General features: G+C 32.2%; 1 protein-coding gene across 1 annotated transcript; it reads right to left on the bottom strand.

Annotated features, from left to right (window-relative positions):
* Positions 1-457: 457 nt before the first annotated feature.
* LOC142324091 (rRNA methyltransferase 3, mitochondrial) lies at positions 458-24,091 on the bottom strand. The gene is made up of 4 exons (XM_075364726.1): positions 23,534-24,091; positions 16,086-16,327; positions 5,425-5,577; positions 458-969 (listed from the first exon to the last, which is right to left on the bottom strand). Exons 1-4 carry the CDS (start codon positions 23,929-23,931, stop codon positions 524-526), a joined length of 1,239 nt encoding a protein of 412 aa, XP_075220841.1. The 5' UTR covers positions 23,932-24,091; the 3' UTR covers positions 458-523.
* Positions 24,092-24,144: the final 53 nt, after the last annotated feature.

Below are 24,144 nucleotides of genomic sequence, written 5' to 3' on the forward strand. Positions count from 1 at the left end.
AGGCCTTTTTCATTAGAAGAATAATTTCTAAAATATTGTGGCCACCAATATCCCCTAATCTGACATGTCCAGACTTCTTTCTGTGGAATTACTTATAAGAAATCATTTATAGGAGCAATCCACACACCCTGCAAGAACTGTAGACAAACATTACCAATGCCATCCAGGAAATAGACATGGTACAGCTAACAAAAGAGAAGTCTAAAACATGGTCAAATGTGTTGAAATGTATAGGAAGTGGACAGACATCATTTTCAACACTTTCTGTAAATTTCAACAAACAATTATTTTTAAACTAAACTAAGTGATGACTACTAAGCCTCTTTTACATTAAACATCCAATATAAATAAAACAATTACTGAAATAAAATCAAAACAGAGAAAAGAGAATTTTTTGTAAATGGTTAGTCTGGATATAATAAAGATTTTTTAAAAAATCTTAATTTTCATACAAAAATTGTTTTTGTCTAATAATAGTAATTTATTATTAATAACAATTTACAACCTAATTACAAGCAGTTGTTTATTTAACACTTTTAACATCATTTCCTTCATTACAATTAAGATCATTATTAATAATAAACTGTCGTTTAATTTCAAATAATATTGTACTAATTGCAGCCCCAACATTAAGGCTGTCTATATTATTATTAAGTGGTATATTAATTTTTAAACCATCCAAATATCTTGCTAAATTTACAGCTTCATCGCTAATACCTTCTGTTTCTCCACCAATAATTATACAAATATCCTGTAAATTAGAATACTTTACACTGAAATATGGTACTATTGGAATCATTGTTTCACTACTCATTTCAGCTTCTTCTTTATGTTCAGCTATAAATATCCTCGTATTTTTATCTAATTTTTTGCATATTTCATCCCATGTCAATCCACTTTCTACGGGGATGTGAAAATGCGCACCAGCAGCAGATCTCAGTACCTTTGGATCCCACATATCAGTGCAGCCTAAATAAAACAGAGTACATATTATACATTAAACAAGAATTTATAATAAATTACCAAAACCCATGACAAAACAGATATTTGAAATTACAAAAATTGCATGTCCTGTTATAAATGAACATAAAGCCCCTGCTACAAATTTGCCAAATGATACTGTTTGTCACTCTGACAATAAGTAAACACCTGCTCATCAATAAGAAACATCCTCACATAACAAATTAGTAGAGACATATTGATGATACCATCTTCTTTTACCAAGGCAACCAAAGTCAATTAAATTAACTATTAACATATACAAACATAAAACTTTTACAGCAGAAAAAGAATGTAATAAACAAATAAATTTTTACGTCATTGCTAGAAAAAGCAACCAACAAAAGTGTACTATCAAAATTAACAGAAAACCAATAATGATGGACAGTCATTCACAACATCTCAAAACATAAATGACACATTTTAAAAATGTGATTTACGGATGACTCAATACAATTAAATCATTTGAAAATAACATAGAGGAATTCCAAATTATAAAAAGTTAGGAACAATACATCTTTCAGAACAACAAACAAAAGAAACCATCGCATGTGCGCATGCACGCACACACACACACATACACACAATCAATATACAACAAAAAACTGCTCCAACTGCATAATGGCAGACATCTTCAATTAAACACAGAATATGAGGCACATCACCAAAGATATAATGAACACTTAAAAGTAAACTGTAGTAATGCATAAGTTTTTGCCTATCATTTCATACATATGACTCACAAACCTATCATCGTAAACAACTTTGATTTTATATTTCCACATGTTTGAACATGTAAAAAATTTAAATGAACTGATTCACTTCATATCTAACATAATACTTGATCACATATCTTCCTGACTCAAGGAAATACCCAGCAATAACAGCTGACACACAAATGAAAGCAGCAGCACCAATCATTGAAAATAGCTGCTAAAATAACTGAAGGAAAAATTATATGAGTTCTGGAAAACTTTAATTTTGTTTATCATTTTAAAAACATGGTTAGTTTTAAATCTTAAAAATTCATATTCCATTGTGGAATCAATTAAATAAATAATAATGGTTAATCGGAATAGCACACTGCACATTATCAAAACAACCTTTTGGCCTATATGCAAGAGTTTCACAAAAATTATTTAAAAACAAGCTGTGTCACAAGTACTGATTGCGGAAAAAAGAGAGAAAAATCAAACACACGTGCAATACTTCAAATGGCTCATTAGGTAGTTGTGGGCAATTTTTTCAGTAGTGTGTTGTTTGCTTTCCTACAAACATAAATACGCTAATAATAAAGGTTGTGAAAATAAACAATCCCATCACTAGTGAAGTCTTGTCTATGATTTGATTCTGTAACTGAAAAAGTGATTAATTTTAAATTAACAGGTACACATAGTAAATGAAGGAAATCTAAGTCAGCGGTTGAAGATTTCAACAAAGACCATAAAATTATTCATTATGAAGAGAAGAATATGCATTATATTCACAAGGTTGGTTGACCTAATTCAACAAGTGATGACGATGATGACCGACTTCATAATTAGTATTTTTGTCACTTAATTTCCTGACATTTCACAAATGTGGCATACACATGTTACTGAAAAATTAGGCTACTGTTAACTGTAAGAAAGATGGGTCCTAACAATTTGATGATGGACATTTTTTCCCAAACTGCTGTGTGCATTGTTTAGATGATTCAGCAATTATGATGGTAACGTTTTTATCAGCAGACTTTTATATTCCAGAGATGCATGAATTGGTAAAGTTGTGATGTACTATGAAAGAGTTAAACACTAGGATTAAATATGGAAAATATAATCCAATAATTGTCCTCCGTGTCTCATATGACACTCCTGCAATCTTTTGACAAAATATTTAATCACTTTTTTGCAGACTTGGGGCTCAATTGTTGTGATAACATATTGGATTTCTTCTTTAAGTTCAGGAATAGTCAGTATGCATTTGCTGTAAACCTTGGATTTTACAAATTCCCAGATATAAAAGTCACACAGTGTAAGTTGGTGGAAATTGTAATCACAGTTGCACAAAATCAGCCACCAATGAAATTTCTACTGTAACAACTAAATGGTTTTGAATGCCGCGTGACAAATGGCACCAAGGCTGGAAGAACATCTCATCAACATCAAAGATAAAGTCCATGGTTTCCAACTGAGACTACAAAAATGCTGTTATCAACTTACAGTAATGTACACTATTGACAGTTACTACACCCCTGAACTTCTTTTCAAAGTACAGCCCAATAATTCCACCACACCAAAGTGCACCCACACAGACACATTGGGAATAAATCAGCTTTTCTTCATTGACATGAGGATTTTTCATGCCCCCAAACATACCATGTAATCTGCGCACAATTTCAGCAGTACAACGTTCTCCATATTTGTAACATGTTTTCATGATAGTTAAGTGCTCCTGCATTGTGTATTTCTCCATCATGACAAACTCGCTACTATCTGGAATGTGATTACTACTACATATGCTTCAGAGAGCATTGCCAATCGAATGGAAAAAAGATGGCATGCAATTTAAATCCTATGTTAATTTTGGGACACCCTCTTTTTGAAAACAATAGTGGCTATACAGAACAATAAAGTCTATGAACCAATAATAATTTATTTTCTTTATTTTTCTGCAACCAACTAGCCCTTAATTTGCTCACATGCCTCTTAATACAATAATCACTAAGATATTAATCAAATTACTTCTATGTTTTCAAAAGTACAAATCTGAAATGTACAATTTTAAAAATAACAAGCTTCAAGACTGTCATTATCTTTGAGCATCTATACTTTACCTCGATGTAAGGTAATTTCTTTCACCTTAATCTGTAGTTTTATAGTTCTTCATACAGGAAATGACTCCTTGGATTCTCTAATTAAATCTACTTTTTTTTTAATCAAGCCACTTTCTCCTGGTTTTCTTTCTCAAGTCTTGTTTCTGTTATTTACTTCTGCCCTGCTGTTGAGTCAAACCATTTAACAAACTAATTTAGTCTGTGTTTTTTATCTTCTCCATTAATCTCTTATATTTTTGTTTTCTGTTTTATTACTTCATTTTGAATCTACTTATTCATTATTATTATTTTTTTTTTAATATTAAGTCACAAAAACTTACTTCTACCTTCTGAATCCTAACTGAGTCTTCTATGGATGATACAAGATTCAAGATAAAGGATGTACAGAGTACTAAATAGCAGCTATAGACAAGTACTTTTGTTTTGTTGGTTACCTGGATATTCTAATGTTGACTCCACACTCGCTTGCAAGTGAGTACCTTTCTGCATTTTATTTTATAGCCTGGGTCCTCTAGATCATTGAATAGCATACTTCCAAGTTCATGAAATCTATCTAATTCTTCCAATCTGGTTCTTTCTAATATTGATCAGCTCATCAATATCCTCAACCTATTTCTTTACCAGAATAAGCATAACTGGATTATCTGATATACTATTTCATTAAACACATTCTTTTTATTTTCATCCCTGCTTCCAGTTTTTTCACAATATCTTATAACATGTAAAAATTAACTTTCATTACATTACTGACTGTAAATTTCTTAACATTAAATTCTGATTTACAAATTTATAAACACAAATAAATAAAAACGCTTTTGAAATGAAGAAGGTTAAAACATACTGAATAATTCAGCCATGAGGAGAATTCATTTAATATAACAAATATTAAAAATTTTAAGTGAAAATACACCCTTACAGGCTTCTATCCATATAACAGTACATCATTACGGGTAACAAACAACACTTACCTACCACACATAAAATTTACCAGAATGTATGCCAGCCAGCCCTGAATGGACTATCATAATCACAAGCTTATCACCTACCTACACTGCTTACACCACTAGGCATGTAAGCAACATAAGCCAATGTTAACCAAATGCAGTTTCCTGTAATCACATGTCACCATGGGCAATAACAAAAGAATAATAAATACTCCTCCATCAGCATTCCATTAATCATTGCTGTACATCCACTAGCAGTCCAGCTGTATATCAAAATCTAGCACACACCATCACTCCCATGGAAAGAGGTGAGCATGCTAATTAATTTTCTAATTGGACTCAGCTGAGAGCATAAGATTTTTGTCAGGGGCAAATATGGTCCAGGACTCACCAGGAACTTCAGGCAAAACCATATTCCAGTCAACATTATCAATATTACTACTTGTAATGAAAATGGTATTACATTGACATTCTCTCTACAATATTAAGGGGTGGATAACAGGAAAAGGGGATAACCTGTAATATCAAAAACTTCAGTCAGAATTTGCACAACATCTAATCATCATATACTGAGCTGAGATGTATACTCAATCTAATGGGTCAGGTCCACAGGTAGGCCCAGTGAAATTGCTTAACACAAAAAAATGGTATAATTTAACCACATACCTTTGGTAAGTATTACACTGTTACATCCAACACCAGCAACAGTACGCAAAATAGTTCCCAAATTACCTGGTTCTCGTACGTTATCACATATAACAGTCAATGGTAATTGAAAATTTTGCTTTGCCACCATGGTTTTTGGCATTTGACAAAAAGCTGTAACAAATGAAACGTTTTTTAGAATACAGAGAAAAAATAGTTGCTTTTTTCCGAGCACAAAACAATGTGTTGTTATCAGTGCCCAGACATAAAATTATTATAGTAAATAATTAAAATTTACTTTAAAAATTAAACAGATATAAAATGCCTATGTGGTATGCAAAATGCAAAAACCAAAATAAAAACAATATTAAAAATCTAACATAAAATAACAAAATTGCCACACATCAAAAAACAAACCATAATACAGTTTTAATTAAATATCTGATCCATATGCACAGCCTAAGATATCGAAGGACATTAGACAACATCAATATTTTGTTGCCTGGATTATTCCTGCATGAGAACTCCACAGTGACATAGCATTCTTAACTGGAAAAAATTTATTGTTGATGGTAGCATTCCATTCACTTTCCCATACTTCAAGAAACATACTCTTAATAAAAACAGACAAGATCATCAGAAACTAATGCAATTATTGAAAGGAGGCTGCAAACAAGCCTCTCACCACTGTCCACTAGTATATTTACCACAGGGCTTGAACAAAATGGACTTGTAGCAATACAGATAAATGAATGATGGACTACATCGAGCTTCCTAAGAGCAATGGCCTGTGTGGAAGAATAAGCCATACAGCCATAGTCAAAACTTAACAGACCAGAGCTCAGTAGAAGCGCAACATGCACACTCAATCAGCTCCCAAATGAAAAGACAGAACTCTCAGCATTTTTAAACATTTTAACTTCACCTCATGTGTTACCCATGTTAATCATTGGTCAAACCACAATCCTAAAAATCTAACCAATGTGAAAGGTTTAACTGGTTCACCATGTGAAAACAGTTGAGGTTCAACATGTTCCCTCAAACATGAAAAGCAAATGCATATTTTTTTCTCTGGAGAAAACATGAATCCAGTTGTTTATACCATGATTCCAAACAGGTTATTGTGTTTTGAACCAGCCTCTCAACAGTAACTAAAGTTCTAGATGTTGTGTAAATTGAAAAACATCTATGAATAACAAACACATAATGGGTTTTCACATACATTTTGTTATACTATTTATGGCTACAGCAAACAAAACAACACTTAGGACACTTCCCTGTGGTATTCCGTTTACTAGTATGAAACTTTCGGATAAAGTAGTTCCAACCTGAACATGAAAGAATCAACTATTGAGAAACCCCCTGTTAAATGCAACTAAATTCCCTTTTATATCCAATTCATGTAATGTATTTAGGATTTCTCTCCCTCCAAGCCAAGTCGTATGTCTTTTGCATATCAAAAAATACAGCAACCAGGTGTTGGCGAAGTACGAAGGTGTTTTGAATAACAGATTCCAGAACAACTACTTGATCAATGATAGATGATCTACCTTGGCAGAAACCACATTGTTCAGGAGGAGGGGGGGGGGCAATTACGACATTTCTCTCAAGGTACAACACTAGACTACGGTTTATCACTCATGCCATCAACTTGCACAGGGTACTGATCAAGGAGATAGGATGATAACTTAAGGGGCATAGTTTGTCTTTACCAGGTTTCAGTACACGAATCACCAATGCTTCAGACCAAGAAACTGTAAACACCTCGTTAGAGAATATTTTATTATAAATAGACAAAAGATGTATTAATACAGAATCTAGGAAATGAGATAACTACTGAGCCTGATATTATCATTTCCAGGAAAAGTATCACAGGAATTATTCAAGACAAACCTCAGCTTTTCAAAAGAAAAAAAAAATTTAATTTATTTTGCAAATCTCCAATAACAAATGGCAGACTTTCTAACTGTAACTTATACCTGATACACTCACGACAATATGATGCAAGTGAAACTGACATAAACATATTTCCGAACGTGTTCACCACAACAAATGTCACCATTACAAGGATGCCACTGTTTGCCAGTCCAACTTGCTGCAGAGATATGTTGGTTTGGGCCATATGGGGACAACAGTTCACATATGGCCCAAATGAACTGTTGTCCCCATATGGCCCAAACCTTTCTCCACACAACAGATGGGTGATGTTGTTTGAGAAACTGTATCCAAATAATTCAGCCATGATTTCCAATTAGCACACTAAAACACTCGATGGCATACAGCTTTGCATTCTAGAAGGCGCAGGGCAATTCTGTTGTATATATTCGATTAAAATTACAAAGAGCCTTGCAATGATACATTAGTGCACTTCTGCAGTCTTCGTCCCATCAAGGAACAGCAGACCGCCTTGGCTTTCCAAATGTTAGAAGGATATATTCATTTGTACTATCAAGTATCACGGGTGTAAACTTGACAAGTTGATGGATTGCACTACCACTCTTTTTGTATTGGCTAAAACAATCTTTGTATCCAATCCAGTCTGCTTTCCCAACCACCCATCTGCTGACACTGAGGCAAATCATTATTATCAACCAACATCCAAGATGACAACATATACATGATCATTTCCAAAAAAGTTTTTGGAAATGCGCCAGGTAAGATGTGGAAGTAGAGATGCTACTCGACACGACAGATTAATGCATGAAAATGTACCTGATGAAGACAACATAAACATGTACGACCCAATGTTCAATAACCTAAGATCCAAAATCAATCAACTATATTGCCTCAGTAAAAACATAACGATGAGCTCCACGAAAACTGATGGACCAATTCCATGAAAAATTGCCAATTATTAGGCATGGCAAAGGAATCTGTGAAAACAGACTGGACAAATCATCCTCATTGATGTCAGAGTGTGGAGGAAGGTATATGTTGCAGATATTCATTTTAAATGGTGCCAATATCTTCACTGAGAGTGCAGGGATGTCAATAGCCAGCAGAATCTGCGTGGCTAATAAGATTTCTTCAAGAAAACAGCTACACCTTCATGTCCTCTGCCCTCAGTAAGATGGTCGCATTTTTGGCAGATATAACTGCATTCTGGGGACAGAAGTGAGTCTCCAGCAGACAAAGTATCAATTGATTTTCCTCCTGTAATAGGATTTCAATATCCTCACGGCGAGAACAGAGACCAGAAAAATTCCATTAAATAATATTTGTAGCCATAAAACAACTTTTTCCCATTATATGTAAAATTATGCGTACAGATTATTAATCAAATACTATCTGGTTTTTCTTTTTTGATTTTATAACCCTTAAGAAGTGCTTTGCTTCTTCGGGACCTTCATCCATCACCAAATCTTCATAGAAACCTCGAGATAGTGGAGAGGACTTGGAAGCCTGGGAGGACAAAGGGAACTGCCATGCCAGGCAATTATGTTTCTATAGATCCCTTCACAGGGATCTTAGTAGTTTGCTGTGTAATCGGAGAGTTTCCAACCTCTGGTGGAATGGAGCCATTCTAGCAAAGCCCTTTCCCCTCTACTTAGAGTAACAGGCCGAAGCCATTTACCAGAGTGGGAGCCACCGATTGCTCAGTTTTTAGTCTGGCATCATTGAGTTCAATTCAAAGTATAAATGAAAGTTAAAAACATTAGCTGCAGTACAATGATTGTACATGGATAATGTGCAGTGCCACATCTTTTTAATTTTTCTTGTGTTATTTTTTATACTGTACTATATAAAACTTTTAAAATAAATTCATTCATTGGTCGGTTATCAAAAATGTTCAAATTGTTTTGTTGCTTACATAAATTCTTTATAAGCATCAATTTGCATTGTTATTGTAAACAAATTCATGGCTGTTTCACTTCCAGTTATGAACATTTGAAATATTAGTCTAAACATATTAATCATCGGGCTTGATCTTGCTTCCTTCCAATAAATTGTTAGTTTTCTTAAAATTGAATGAGTGTATGAGTCACCCATTTAGTCATCACTTCACCAACAAAAACAAACATTTTAATTTAACAATAAAAAAAACATATTCTGTATAGTATAGAAAACACTAAGCACACACATATTGTTAAATCGTCATGTCCACTTAAGTAAAAATTATTGAGAATAAGTTTTTACACATTCATTTTTATTTTATCATGAGAATATTGTTTATTATTTTTGTTTTTATTTAATGATTTAAATTATGCGTAATGTATAAAACCAGACATGTTTCAGAGTTGTTATTGTAGCAGTTTTACATTACTTAAGGAAATTCCAAACAAAATTGGTGGTCATAAAGTTTTACACAGTAAGACTCATGAGGTCATTTTCAGTGTCTATTCTTTAATGAAAAAAGAAGACACGGAAAGTCCACGGTTAATAACAAAAGTTCAGGAAAGGGTTGCTGGAGCAACCAGAGTTTCTCGCGATAGTGTTTTGCGAATAATTGAGGAAAGTAAGAAAAAATGCAGCATCAGGTAGTGGATTTTCTACTCTACACAAAAACATTTGCAAAATAAACCAAAAACAAAATTAATAACACTGAGAAATTAGATGAACTATAAATGAATTTCATTTTTCATAAGATCAACGATCTATTACAAAACGTTTATTAACAGAAAAAGAACAAAATAAACTTTAAGGGTGGAAAAGCTTATAAATACAACAAAAGGGTGGAAAATGGGTGAATTATTAGACAATTAGGGTTCAGATGGAAAAAGACATGTAATAAAAGAGAATTTTTGATAGAGAAAAATGATATTCAGGAGAAACAAATACCACATCTACAGCCGTTAGAAAAATACAGAGCTGAAGGACGGTCAGTCACTTATATGGACACAACATATATGCATTCAACACACACAAGGCCATTTTGTTGGATGAACAATCCCTATGAAATATCAGAGTTAACTTGCTCTGATTTCTAAAGGTCAAAGAGCAATTATCGTTCATGGTGGTGGGGAAAACGGTCTCATAAAAGCTGCATGCGTTATTGATGTTCAAATCTGGACAAAGTCTGGAGATTGCCATGACAGTATGAATTATAGGAATTATAAAAAATGGGTTACAAATCAACTCATAAGAGATTTACCACAGCATTTAGTGTTAGTCATTGAAAACTAACCATATCACAATCTGGAGTTGAATGGTGCACCAAAATCAACCTCCAAGAAATGTGAATTGATTGGCCCATTGAAAAAAAAACCGTTCAATGTAAAAATATTAAAACCCAAGCTATATAAATTAATTGCAGTCAATAAATCAAGATTTAAAATGTATAAAGTAGATGTTTTACTTGCTGAAAAGGGTCACAGTGTATTACAGATTCCACTGTATCACCTGGATCTCAATCCAACTGATGGTCAAGTGGGCATAGCGAGCCCTTACTGGCTAGTAAGTAAATATATAGCATATATGGAAAAATATGAGAAAATTTTAGTAAAAATTAAACCAAAATGTAATAACATCAGATTTCTTTGATGTCACTACAAATGGTTGATTAATGCTAAATTTGACAGAACTCTGAAAGATCTAAACAAGAGTAAAGCAGTAGGCCTTAATGATATGCCATCTAAATTACTCTTTTATCTGAAAAAAGTGCAACTCAATAGGCTATATACATATCAATAGGTAAAATTTATAAGACTGGAGAAGTATTAAAATCTGAGTATCCTCAGGCTTCAATAAAACACACATTATACAAAAAATACAGGAGCAGGTAGATGTGAAAACACTTTACTAAAATATACTTCCAAATTATTAAGAGAATAATTAAGAGAAAAACACGGAGATAGAAACTGTACTAGATGATGATGATGATGATGATGACCTACCTTATTTTAGGAAAAGCACACAGGAACATGAGAAGCAATTTTGGCCTTCAGTTTAATTTTAGAAAGCTGGATGAATATAAACAAAGCTACAAGTGGCATTTGTAGATCTTGAAAAGGCATAATGGTAACACTATTTGATAATACTGAATGAATAAGACATTAAAATTTTAAGAAAGATAGGATAAAGATATAAAGAACGAATATTTACAAATAATTTGTATATGAACTGGAAATTGCTATAATAATAATATTAACAATATGAATTGAAAATGAAGAAGGCAAACTGCAGAATAAAAAATTGAGACAAGATTTTAGCCTACCCTTGTTATTCTTTCACTTATATATGGGAGAACAAAATATGGGAGTCTTCAGTATTTTGTTTAATTTTTAATTCTTTAGATTAGCAAACATAAAATACAAAACAAAAAACAAGAAAAAAAATGTTTAATTCATAAAAAGATAATTTAGCTAAATAGAAATTAGACTATGCTTAAAAGAGGTTTTATCTAAAATCCTAGGTTTTTCTATTGTAAAAACACACACACCAACATGTACATTTTGTTTACCAAACTGGCTACAGCAGGTCAGTTAGTAATGTAAAAAGTGGAAAATTGAAAGATGATTTTTTTTTAAATTGAAGTTAAGAAATTCAAAAAAGAAAGTACATGAAATGGTTGTTAAATGTTAATTATTGCATTTAACTGAATGTAAAAATATAAAAAAAGAGCGACACATGTTTGAAAGAAGTAAGAAATGAAACACCAAAGTGAGTCTCCTACTGTAAGTAAAAATTTTGATAAATTCAATTAACATCCAAATGCAATATTTGTATATCTCTTAATCAGGCAATTATTTCTGGAAAAGTAGTAAATGTAGTGAATATTCATTTATTAAAGTAAGTCATACGATACTACGGAAGCATTTTGCAATCAAGGAATAGTTTTTACAAGTTAACAGATTAGTTGAATGATACAATAAAATACTAAATGAAGCTACAAAATTCCAGTTTTTTCTGTGATTTCAGTATCTAAAGAACTATTCAGATGTTTTAACAACTGAAGACTATCCCAACACCTTACCTAAAGTAATAGAGGAAGAAGATTTAGCTCATCTGATATCCAACATCAATGAACAGAACTTTACTGTAAATTTTTCTCATTGTGGATATAAATAAAAAATATACCTGTTTTTAAGGTCATAGAACACATAATCATATTTTAATACAATAAACAAATCATTCTAAAGAAAATCACCAAAGTTTAAAAATTGGTTGGTAACGTGACCACATCACGTTAAAAGACACATTTACTTAACATTACATGTTATTTACAAAAAATATATGATGTTCAGTGCAATATATAACTACAATCTTTGCATATGTGTTATATTTTACCACGGAGTCTCAACAATACAATTAAACTTTCAGGGCTTAATAATTTTGCAGTGAAGATCATCATCATTTTAAACTTTGATATTTCTATCTGGTCCCTCTTTTGAGAATAAGGGAGTTCAAAAAATCCAATATTGAAAGGTTTGGAAAATCTTTTTTTCCAGTAATACCTAAGGAGTACTTCTTTAACTAGAAGAAAGATCGTGATTTTCCTTCTCCTCACAAGAAAATATCCTAAACATTGGTGTTATACATCACAGTAAAATTTATTGAAATTTGAACAATTTTTATAAAACAAATTTTAATCAGGTGGAACTCATTAAATAATGTAATCAAATAGTTTAAGATATGCAAATTTCAAAAATTTTTGGATCATAAAAAGGTCATTACAAGTTAAAAAGTAATAATAAGTTTTCATAACAAATGCAACTCATAAAAAGTAAATGTTTTGAAATTTTGAACATCCAATATATATGGGAAATTTGAAAAAAATATGAAATAGTCATTCAACCTTGCTGAAATTCTATGGAATGATCCATACACCAATATAGAATTTTTTTTCTATTTAAATGCTACAATTTAATTTCACATAAAAAAATAAACTGAAAGAAAATCATCCTGAAGCCAAGAAATTAGAATGATGGTAAAGCAAAGGATCAATTTACGATTACTCTCTGGATAGTCAAATTAGGTTATAACAGAGGTCTACTGTATATATAAATTCATAACATGAGGGTCATTCAATAATAATTAAAGATAAATAGCAACACTAGAAAAACTATTTAATAAATCTGAAGCTGTCTTATAATTTTCAAGTTGGCTCCCTAAAAAAAATATTATTTCTTCAAAAAGAATTTCAATTATTCCAACCTCTTTTATTTCAAAATGGTGGCTCCACTTGAAAAGTATGTTGTGGAAAAAAGAATGCTGTGATAAGATTTTTATTTCTGAAAGTGTAAAACTGGCAGAAATTTACTCACAGAAGTTAAAACATATTAACTGTGCAAATTTTTGTAGATGGATTCATCACTTTACACAGGGCAGGACAAGGGTCACTGATGTAATGGAAGCCCAGTAAAGTTTAACTAATGTAAATATGAGTTTGGTTTGCTTAGCATTTCTCCCGCCACCACACCCATTCAGTCACCCTAAAGCATAAGATCATTCGCTCTGAGCCAACTGAGTCTCGAACAGTTTAGCAACCAGTTTCGTAAATAGCTCCTAGAGCTTACCTATCAGCGTGAGCAGACTAAGCGCAGTGCCATACACCACCGGCTTACATGTCCCAACTGCTCATTTGTCATATATTTACAAAAATGGGTAGGCACACCCTGTCAACTACTAAAAATATATATGACATCCATAATAAAATTTACCATGATGACTTCAAGACCTATATATATGAGGGATTCCTCATATATATTCCCATTCCTCCTCATATATATGTGTATATATATATATATATATATATATATATATATATATGAGAGATGTCCAATAATTAACAAGACAAATTGATGTAGAGAAAAAACTATTCATTCAATGACAATGAAACTTTTTGAGGGTCAAGTTGGCAACCTTACCAACCCCCGTTGCACGAGTGGTAGCATCTCGGCCTTTCATTCGAAGGTCCCAGGTTCGAATCCTAGACAGGCATGGCATTTTCACACACGCTACAAATCATTCATCTCATCCTCTGAAGCAACGGTGGTCCTAGATATAAAAACAAGAAAACAAAAGAAAAAGTTGGCAACCTTGGGAACACACTTAATCAGCTGTTTGATCATACTTAATCTAAACATAACCTCTTTTGTTGATTCAGAATGTCATCTCTGCTTGAAAAATATACACCAGAAAAGCAACATTCATTGATAAAATTTTTGCTATCAGAAGGTGTGAAAATTTACTCAAGAATGTTGAAACAGTATAGTGAAAAGTTTTTAAACTGCAGTAAGTTGTATAAGTGGTAGCAACAATTTAATTCAGACAGAACAAGTGTTACTGATCTCCATCTGTCTGGAAGACCAGTTGAAGTTTTGACTACCACACTGCAAAATTGTATAAATAGTCTTATTCTCAAAGACAGGCAAGTCAAAATTTCCCAAACTGCTAGTTTGTGTAATATTAGTGTTGTAACCGCACATTCAGTCATTCATGACGTGCTGAATTATCACAAAATGTGTTTGCGATGGGTTCCAAGACAGTTGACTCAAGCCCATAAAGATACCCGGATTTGCATTTGTTCTGAGCTCAAAGAACAGTTTGAAGCTGAAAATGACTTTCTAGGTTGTATGCATACTAACCTGTGATGATAAAACATGGATCCACCATTTTGAGCCTAAATTCAAACAGCAAAGGCTTGAGTGGAAACATCCAGATTCACCTACAAAAAAAAATATTCAAAACTCACAAGTCAGGCTGGTGATGTTGACGATCTTCTGGAACTTGCAAGACTCAATTTTTATTGGCTATTTAGAAGAACAACGTACCATGAAGAGTGATTACTATTCTAACATGCTCCAACAGAAAGTGAGACCTGCAGTAAGGTGAAAATGTCAGGATGCTCTATCTAAAGGCATGATTCTCCTGCATGACAACGTGTGTCCCCACATTGTTCACAGAACAGAAGAAATGCTTGAGCAGCCCAGACCTTGTCCTGTTTTATTTTCATTTATTCGGCCCGCTTAAAGATTTTTTTACGAGGCAAGAAGTTCAACAATGAAATGGTCAAAAAAGTGGTACATGAATGATTCAAACAGCAAGGTAAAGATTTGTACACTGTGGGAATCAGAAAACTCACAATACAGTGGGACAAGTGTCTAAATTTTGCTGGAGATTATGTTGAAAAATACTGTAAGTTTCATTGTCATTGAATATATAGTTTTTTCTCTACATCAGCTTGTCTCATTAATTACTGAATATCACACGCATGTGTGTGTGACCACTACAAAAAGTGGTCATAGAAAGTTTTTTTTTTTAATTTGTATAAAATGTAAAAATTTTAAATGACAAAAACTAACCCTCCCCTTTTTTTATTTTGTCGAAAACTTAATGCCATTATTGGTCATTATTTTCAAAGAAACTGACTGAGCCAGTCCAGAGATATTAATCAAAATACATACCAATTCATCTTTTGGAAAATTCTTTTTTTGTGTTTTTTGATAGATCTTGAAGTGTTAACATTTTTAAAAGCCATAATATATCCAAAATGTTGGCCAATTGCAATACTTTCCCTTCATAGCTCTGCTACTACACCAGCAAATAACCAGGAAAGTAAACAATGTAATTTTTCAACTAACTGTTATAAAAGAGATTTCAAAGTAACTGAAAACACAAAATCACTTATAATCAATATTAAACAATACTAAAAATTTTTAGTAAGTTAATTCCATTAATGACATAACAATATTTGTAGAATTTAGATTTCTTATAATTTTAAATGTAATGAAATTTCTTACCGACAACACCTGGCGGAGTATCCAATTGTGACCATTTTTTCATTTTATTATATGGCATTTTATACAATTTAATAAGGCCTGCTGGCATAACTAAATTTTCAATCATCGATTTTCTTGAAAAATATATTTCAGTAGGAACAACCCCAGCTGATATAGCATCTTGAATTAAACGTTTACCTTCTAACATGATGATATTTGCCTTATGACGTTGCTTCTTTGATTGCACTTTAAAAATCATTCGTCTGTAAATTAATGTAAAGTGATTTAATCAAAAATGAATATGGACAGAAACAATGGTGTAAGGTAACTCATTATCAAACGTTGAGAAACTCAAATCATCATTCCCAGTGATAAATAAAATACTAAAATTTAATTTTTTAAATAATTAAAAATGTTAATTAATTAATGTACCATAGCTGAATCTAATAAAACTAAAACATTTGATGTTTTTCTTAATAAGGAATAGAAACACTGAGTTTTATAAGAAATAAAATTTTAAAACCCAAACAAATAAATATAACAATTATTTCATAAAATTTTTTCATAATATAAGTTGATAACTAACGATAAAAATGTTTAAATTTATTAATAAAAAAAATTTCATTAAGGGATTTCTTTAAAATTTGCAATGTTAACATACCTACTACATCTTTAATAAATCAAATGCACAAATGTATATAAACTAAGAAAATTCTTAGCAAATATTCTTTAAAAATACAAAAAAAAATATATATATTACAGTAATTAAAAAAAAAAACACATACAAGATAACAGATATTTTTTAAAATCTTAAAAATGACAGAAAAGCTAAATTTGTTCTGAAATTGTAATTACAATATATAGTAATATTACTGTTTCAAAAACTATTATTATTAAGAAAACTTAACATAATAATGGTTACAATCACATTTGGACAGATAAATTAATTGTTAAATAAACTAACAAAGAATGAAAATAAACGAATAAACAAAATTATTTTCATTTAACGTTAAGATATCAAATTTTAATACCCAAAATACACTATATTTAAAAAATATATAAAACAGCTTTTAAAATCAACAATGGCAACTTTTAATTTAAGTTAAAAGTTATAAAGACTTTTTTGAAGTTTGAGCTAACCTTCAGTCTAAATCAAATTTGTTAGCAATTAATGGTAGTGACGCTAGTTTCTGGATTAGTTAATGAAGAAACTATTGGTAATCAGTGAGTTCAAAGAGTGTGCAATTCAAGTAATTTTTTTTTGTTAGAATATTTTTTTGTTTATAAATATTGAGAAGCAGTTCAAAGTTAATTATTCATGTTAGTTTTCATGTTTTACTATTTAAGTGTAAGAGTTTTATACTGTTACTGATGTTTGTGCACATGTGATTTACTTCAATAAGACAATCTGTAAAGTTGGTTTCAGAGATGAAACAAGGTGTTTTTACATAGTTCTTTATACCAATTGAAGAGCTGTATTCCTTTTGTCCTAAGTAAAATAAATAATTTACTATATACAGTTTATAGCAATTAAGTTTGTAGACCCATATATATAAATGTAATTTATATAAAAAATCTAAAGAACACCTAGTGACAGAAAATATAAATAATAATAACAAACAAGATGCCTCTAAATTATCTGTATAATTTTAATTGAACATAAAAAACTCGACTAACAAACAGTAATTCACTGAAAGACTTATTTGAACAGGAAAGTCAAGTTTTATTTGATAATGGTATGTTGTATGTAACACTGTTGTGTGCAGCCATCTGATAAATTTTAGCTGTCTACCAGTCTCATGAATCCGTAAGAGAAAGCTGGAATAGTTTATGTGGTTGAAATCCACTACCCAAATGCAGCTTAAATTTGTACTTAACATGAAATATCACTTCTAATTCACATTACTATTCATGCATTTGGTTAACTGGCATTTCTCCCGCCACCACCCCCATTCGGTCGCCCTAGAGCATATGATCAAATGTCCGTGCCAAAACTGGCTACTGTGCCTCAAAAACAGTTTAGCGACCAATAATCTAATAGCTCCTACTGAGCTTACCTAACAGCGTGAGCAGACTAAGCGAGGTGCCATACACCACCTGCTTACGTGTCCCAACCGCTTACTTGTCATACAATAAAACTAAACCGGGGAGGCGCACCCCTTGTTATTATATTAAAAAGACAGAAATTTCCTGTCACGCCTCGGTCGCTGAATGCCAGCTAGTACCTTTCCACCATTTAAAGCGCTTGGAACTTTATCTGGCTGGTGGCCAGCCATTATCTCTGGATTAGTTTCCCACAGCAGCATCGTAGGAGTCATTATACTTTACCCTTAACTAATCTACCAATGTTGGTTGAACAACGCAACCTCATCGATGAACTCCCACACGGTCCGACGATGCAGCTCTCACCACACTGACTCGCCGTTTATGAGCGGCCAATTTTCCCCTTGACCTCTAAGTTCCAGGGTGGCCCGGTCCCTGTCCCCTCCCACCACCAAGAGCAGGGCAGTCAAACATCATATACTCATTTGTCTGGACCTCCCTGCAGGCACACAGCTCATCAGCTGCCAGGTGAAACCGAAACAAATACTGGTTTAAATTTACATAGTTGGAGAGCAGTCGGGCTCCTGTTGCCCTTAAAAACGAAGCAGAGGCATACCATCCTCCCAGAAAATAAATCTATACAAGGACCTTCCCTTAGTCATGGCATGCCATTCTTGCTGCCATGCTTCCATCGTGAGGCTGTAAAGCCTCCTCCAAAGGTGGGAGATAGGCAACTGTTTGAAATTAAAACCGGTGCATTAACCGACTGTATGATAATTTGACTGCACCCTTGAGAAGCATAACTATTATTACTATTCATGCATGATATGACAAGTTTAAATGTACAGGAGAGTGGATCATTTAGAAGGACCAGAGGGCCAGGCCAGGTAACTCTAATGAAAATATTCAGCATATATGGCAAGCAAAATGTGTATTTATGGGGATAAAAATCCCTAAATTTTTCAAAGAAATCATTTAATGGATATCAGAAATCACTAAATGGTGTAGTTTACTCCATGATGTCATCTTTGTTTGCAAACTATTTGACAAGTTCCCTGGTTGCTGGATTGGTCATGATGGATGCATCCATCAGCCACCAAATTCACCGGATATTGTGCCTGGTGACTAATTCCTGTTGAGTTTTATTAAAGATCATGTCCTGAATACTAGAACTGTTAACATTTTGAACTTAGGATAAGAATTCAAAAAAACTGGTGCAGACATGTTTCATCATAAATGCCAGAACTAGATAATAATTCGGCTATTCTCTATGTAACATAAAGCTCCTACATTGAATATTTATGGCTTTAAGATAAAATATGTAATATTTCCTCTGTAAAATGTAATGAACAAAATTGTGTTAAGCGTAGTAAAACAATTTTACTACGAAGTTGTAAAGGTAATTTAAAGTTGTACAGGTAATTTTAGGGCAACTGTACACTGACCAGCAATCATACAAAACTGCCAATTTATCAAGAAAAAGTTGCTATCAAAACACAAAAACATCACACAACAAACAATATATATTAATGTAGTACATACTACCACACATTAATTAGTACAGCAACTCAGAACCATACAAATGATATACAGATTACAATTATTTCTTCATCAGATAAATTGGATATACATTCACCCACACATACAAGCACAACACACAACATAATTAATCTTTTCAAATTACCTCAAAGAAATAGGATTAAAAGGTGTATATACAAAGACATGAAGCACAACATGAAAATTTTACAAACAACACATAAAAGCTAAGACATTAACACATTTGAACAAATGAAATTTATAATCAAGACTAAATTTGACATAAAATATATTCAGCAAACACAATTGAATATATAATTTAACTACAACCTGAAGGGAGTTCCTAACTTTTTGAGTCAAGCACAATTAACTATAGTACTATCAGCAAATCCAATGAAGAAGATTCTAACTGGCACCCAAAGCTTCTTTGTAAAAATAATCTTCATTAATTAAAAGAAGCAAGCCATTAATAATTTTATTAATTTTGTTAGTTTTTCATAAAAAAAGAACAAAAAATTACTCATGAATGTATAATAATGATTAGTAAATAATACAACAAACAATATTATACTACACTTATAGAACAGTTCAGATATAATAATTGGGCCATAGGTTAATTAGTTAATTCTGCTACATTTCAAATTTAAATTTAGTTAATTAGTTATGTTAAAAATTATCATTTTAATTAACTTAATTTTTGAGTACTAGAGATATTTATTTTATTTATATAAAATATTTATAACTTGAGAATATTAAAAATAAAAATTATATATATATACATACAGTCAATTCCACATAATTGGCTCACTGATTAATTGGGGCAGTCGGTTTTTTGGGCCAGTTCTTTAAAGAACAAAAACAAAATGAGATTTTACACTAAGTAATTTGATTATTTGGTCCATAATGCCACTTGTTTGAACCAATATCTGATCTATATTTCTTATTAAAAATGAATACAGGCCAGCGGTGAACAACAAACTTTATGGTTCTGAGAATTATGCGGCTAGATAATGGTAGGGGATAGAGGCAGTAAACATTCTGACAGATACAATGCACTAATGATCCTTCAGTCCATTAATCAAAACGAATAACAAATATAATCAATCAAATGTTAATCATAATAACAAACATAATTATCATAACAAAGGAGTTTGTCGTTGCATGACATCACCCGCAATGTGATAGATGTTTAAAAAATCCATTCTAAATTATGGTTTCTGCGGATTTCAGCGAGTCATACCCACTGAAAGCAATAGCTCCTTGGGTTTGTCACTTGTCTTTTATACCGTGTACATTGAAACTTCATATTTCCATGCTTCTCTTTAATTGTTTTTATTTCATGTGTGTGAATTACTTAATTTTGCCTACAAAGGGTGTACTGTAACATACTTTATTGTTACTGTCCAGTTGTTTTTTTATTTCAGTTTGTTTTTATAATATTTGTTTTTATTTTGTTGGCATTTTTATGCATAGGTTGTATCAACTGTGTCAATTTTTGTCATTAATCTACATGTTAACAGTTAATTAAAATTGTTAGTTAAAATGCTGCATAATGTTATGACATTGGCTTCTTGACAAAATAAAAATGTATCCACATAACTTAAGTCACCATAAACTATCGGAACTAACTAACGTACTGAAAAGTACGACAGCTCGTATCGTGCTCCAAGAAGATAAAATACACCAAGAATGGGCTTTAAAAGATCATGGAACATCTCAGAAAAATCATGATGAAAAGGACCCACTTGAGGAAGCTCTGAATGAAAGGTTCGCCAACGTAACTTCGCAAGATGTTAGTGTCAGTCATTCAATGCTTATGACAAAGCAGAAGACTTTGCTAAAGAGTTTAATCATAACAAATTTAAATCAGTGTACGGCTGGATATACTGTTGGAAAATGAAAAATCAGACAAAGTACAAGAAAGCTCATGGTAAAAAATTGAGTCCTGTTACAGAAAATGCTGCTTCATGGAAATCTATCAAACTCCCTAAAATTCTCCAGAATTTTTCTGCCGATGACATTTACAACAATGAAAAAACAGGACTATAATATCACGCTACACTGGATGGGTCCTTGTGCTACGAACATGAAGTGTTGTCTGGATCCAAAAAATCCGTGGACCATGTTACTATGATTTGCTGTGCTAATAGGTCAGGAAGTGACAAACGAAAACTTGTAGTAATTGAGACTGCCAAGCCTCATTGTTCTACGTAACATAGAAGCCTCATCCAATAATTTAAATTACTGTATGTGTATCAGTTACTCATGCCAATTTTCCTACAGCAGTTTGAAATTTTAGTATTTTAACTGAGACATAAAATGAGATATGTTTGTTTACTACAACAAATGTGTCATGGCTGGGGGGTAATAACAGCGAAGCGTTTTTCAAACAAAAAAACCAACCATTGGACATAGGATTATAAAAAATATGAAGTTTATTTACCAATATAAGTTACTGAACCACATTTTTCTAGAAACAGAAAAAATTTACTGAATTCAGCCTCTACAGCTAGAGAAGTAAGTACAACTGTCAACTTTGTTGCAAGCAATTCTGTTTGTAACCAACAGCTGGGGGTGAAGTAAATAAAACGACAAAAAATTGTTTTGCCCATTGTGGTTTTTCTAATCCAGAAGAAGAGCCAGAAAATTTGCAGGAATATACTGATAACATGTCACTGCAGCAAGCTGAAAATTATCAAGAATTCATGCAGCTTGATGAAAATATTGAATATGTTCAAAATGAAGAATGCGACACTGCTATTGTAGAAAAACTCCAGCCCATATGCAACACAACGGATGAAGCCAGTGATGATGAAGGTGAACCAGAAATACAAGTTACAATTCAAGATCCAAAAAAATGAATTACCAGACTTCAATGGTTCTTATGCAGGAAGGAAGTGAAGGCAGTACTCAGCTGGAGTTGAAAATCTATGCAAATTTTGTTGACCGTATGTCATTTAAATAAAAACAACAGTGTAGGTTGAATGAATTTTTTAAAAGAAAATAATCAGGTAAGACATTTAGTTGTGTATGCATGGCTATTTAAACATTTAACACAGAAAATGTTTAATTTGATTTTGAAATCTCAAGGGACTGTAAAATAACAGTCTGATATTTCCTTTCAGTAAGTTTTGTACGTATTTTTAACAGTAAGCTACACGAACAGGTATGTTGAATTAGATTAACTGATTTAGAATTCAGTTTCCACATTAAACTTATGTGACTACAGAATACCATACCTCATGTCCATATATCAGAAGAACTTGCATGTAGAATGTGTATGTACAATATGTTTAATGCAATACAGTATCGCATACACTACAATTTCAAATCTGTTTATTAGGGCCAGCCGTTTCAATTCAGCCAAAATGCTTCGGCCCCACTGTGTCCCAATAAAACAGAATCGACGCTCTGTGTGTCTATGTGTGATAAAAAAAATAATAATAAAAATGTGTATGTATAAATAATATAAAATTAACTTCAGTTTATCCCATATATTAAAAGACTGCAATCGAGGTATTTGCTTTTTAAAAATGTGGTATCATTCATTTTATATTTGGTCTGAAGATAGATTAATAACAAAAGAATTTATAAAAGGACAAGACATCTAATACCATTAATAAATTACATCCCTACATGGTATATCTACCTTCATCAGATCTGTGGAGCTATATAATCCAAATAAGAAGTACTGACTTCTTATGGAAGAACAACTTCCATCTAATAAAAGTTACTGATTAAAATTTCTTAAGTATTTCAGTGTTAACATTTTTTGCACCATAGGATACCACCTAAGCAGAAATGAATACCATTAACACAGAAACTTTTAACTCAATAATACTCTCGTTCCTGTACCTGTTAACTTAAGTTTAGAGAAAAAATGTACTTACTCAAACCTTGTATCACTATCTCCAAGTCTTACAAATGTTGAGCCAAGAATAGTTTCTCCCTTTTCATCGTCACTATCAGTTTCATCAGTTCTTAACCCCTCCACATTCATTTCTGATTCAATTTTTGACTTATTACGGTTCCACAATTTCTCTTTGTTCAGCTCCACTACACCTAGAATTTCATCCTTAAACCTTTTGATCGGCTTTTTTGAAGTACCATCTTCTTCCATGTTCTGGATTTCAGATTCTGCATTGGCGTCATAAACTTTGATGGGACGTCTATGTTGAATTTTAATACTGTAACAAGCTGTTTGATTAAATATACTGATTGAAATGCATTTTTTAGTTTCTTTAGCAAATGGCATACAAACCGCATTAAACGAGCGTAAAAAATTCATATTTTTTATTTTAAACGCATACGGATTGTAAATACAATGCTTACCGCAATACAGCGGGTCCAGCTTAAAAACAGCACACGCAATAAATTATATTCTTTTATCGCACACAATTGAAAAACAGCATAACCTTAAATTACTAAGAACGGAATGGTAAATATTTTAACGCATAGGTTAAACAAATCGATAATATTACATCGATAGTTAATGTGGTGG

Source organism: Lycorma delicatula, chromosome 4, assembly GCF_047948215.1.
Source record: "Lycorma delicatula isolate Av1 chromosome 4, ASM4794821v1, whole genome shotgun sequence".
NCBI lineage: Eukaryota > Metazoa > Arthropoda > Insecta > Hemiptera > Fulgoridae > Lycorma > Lycorma delicatula.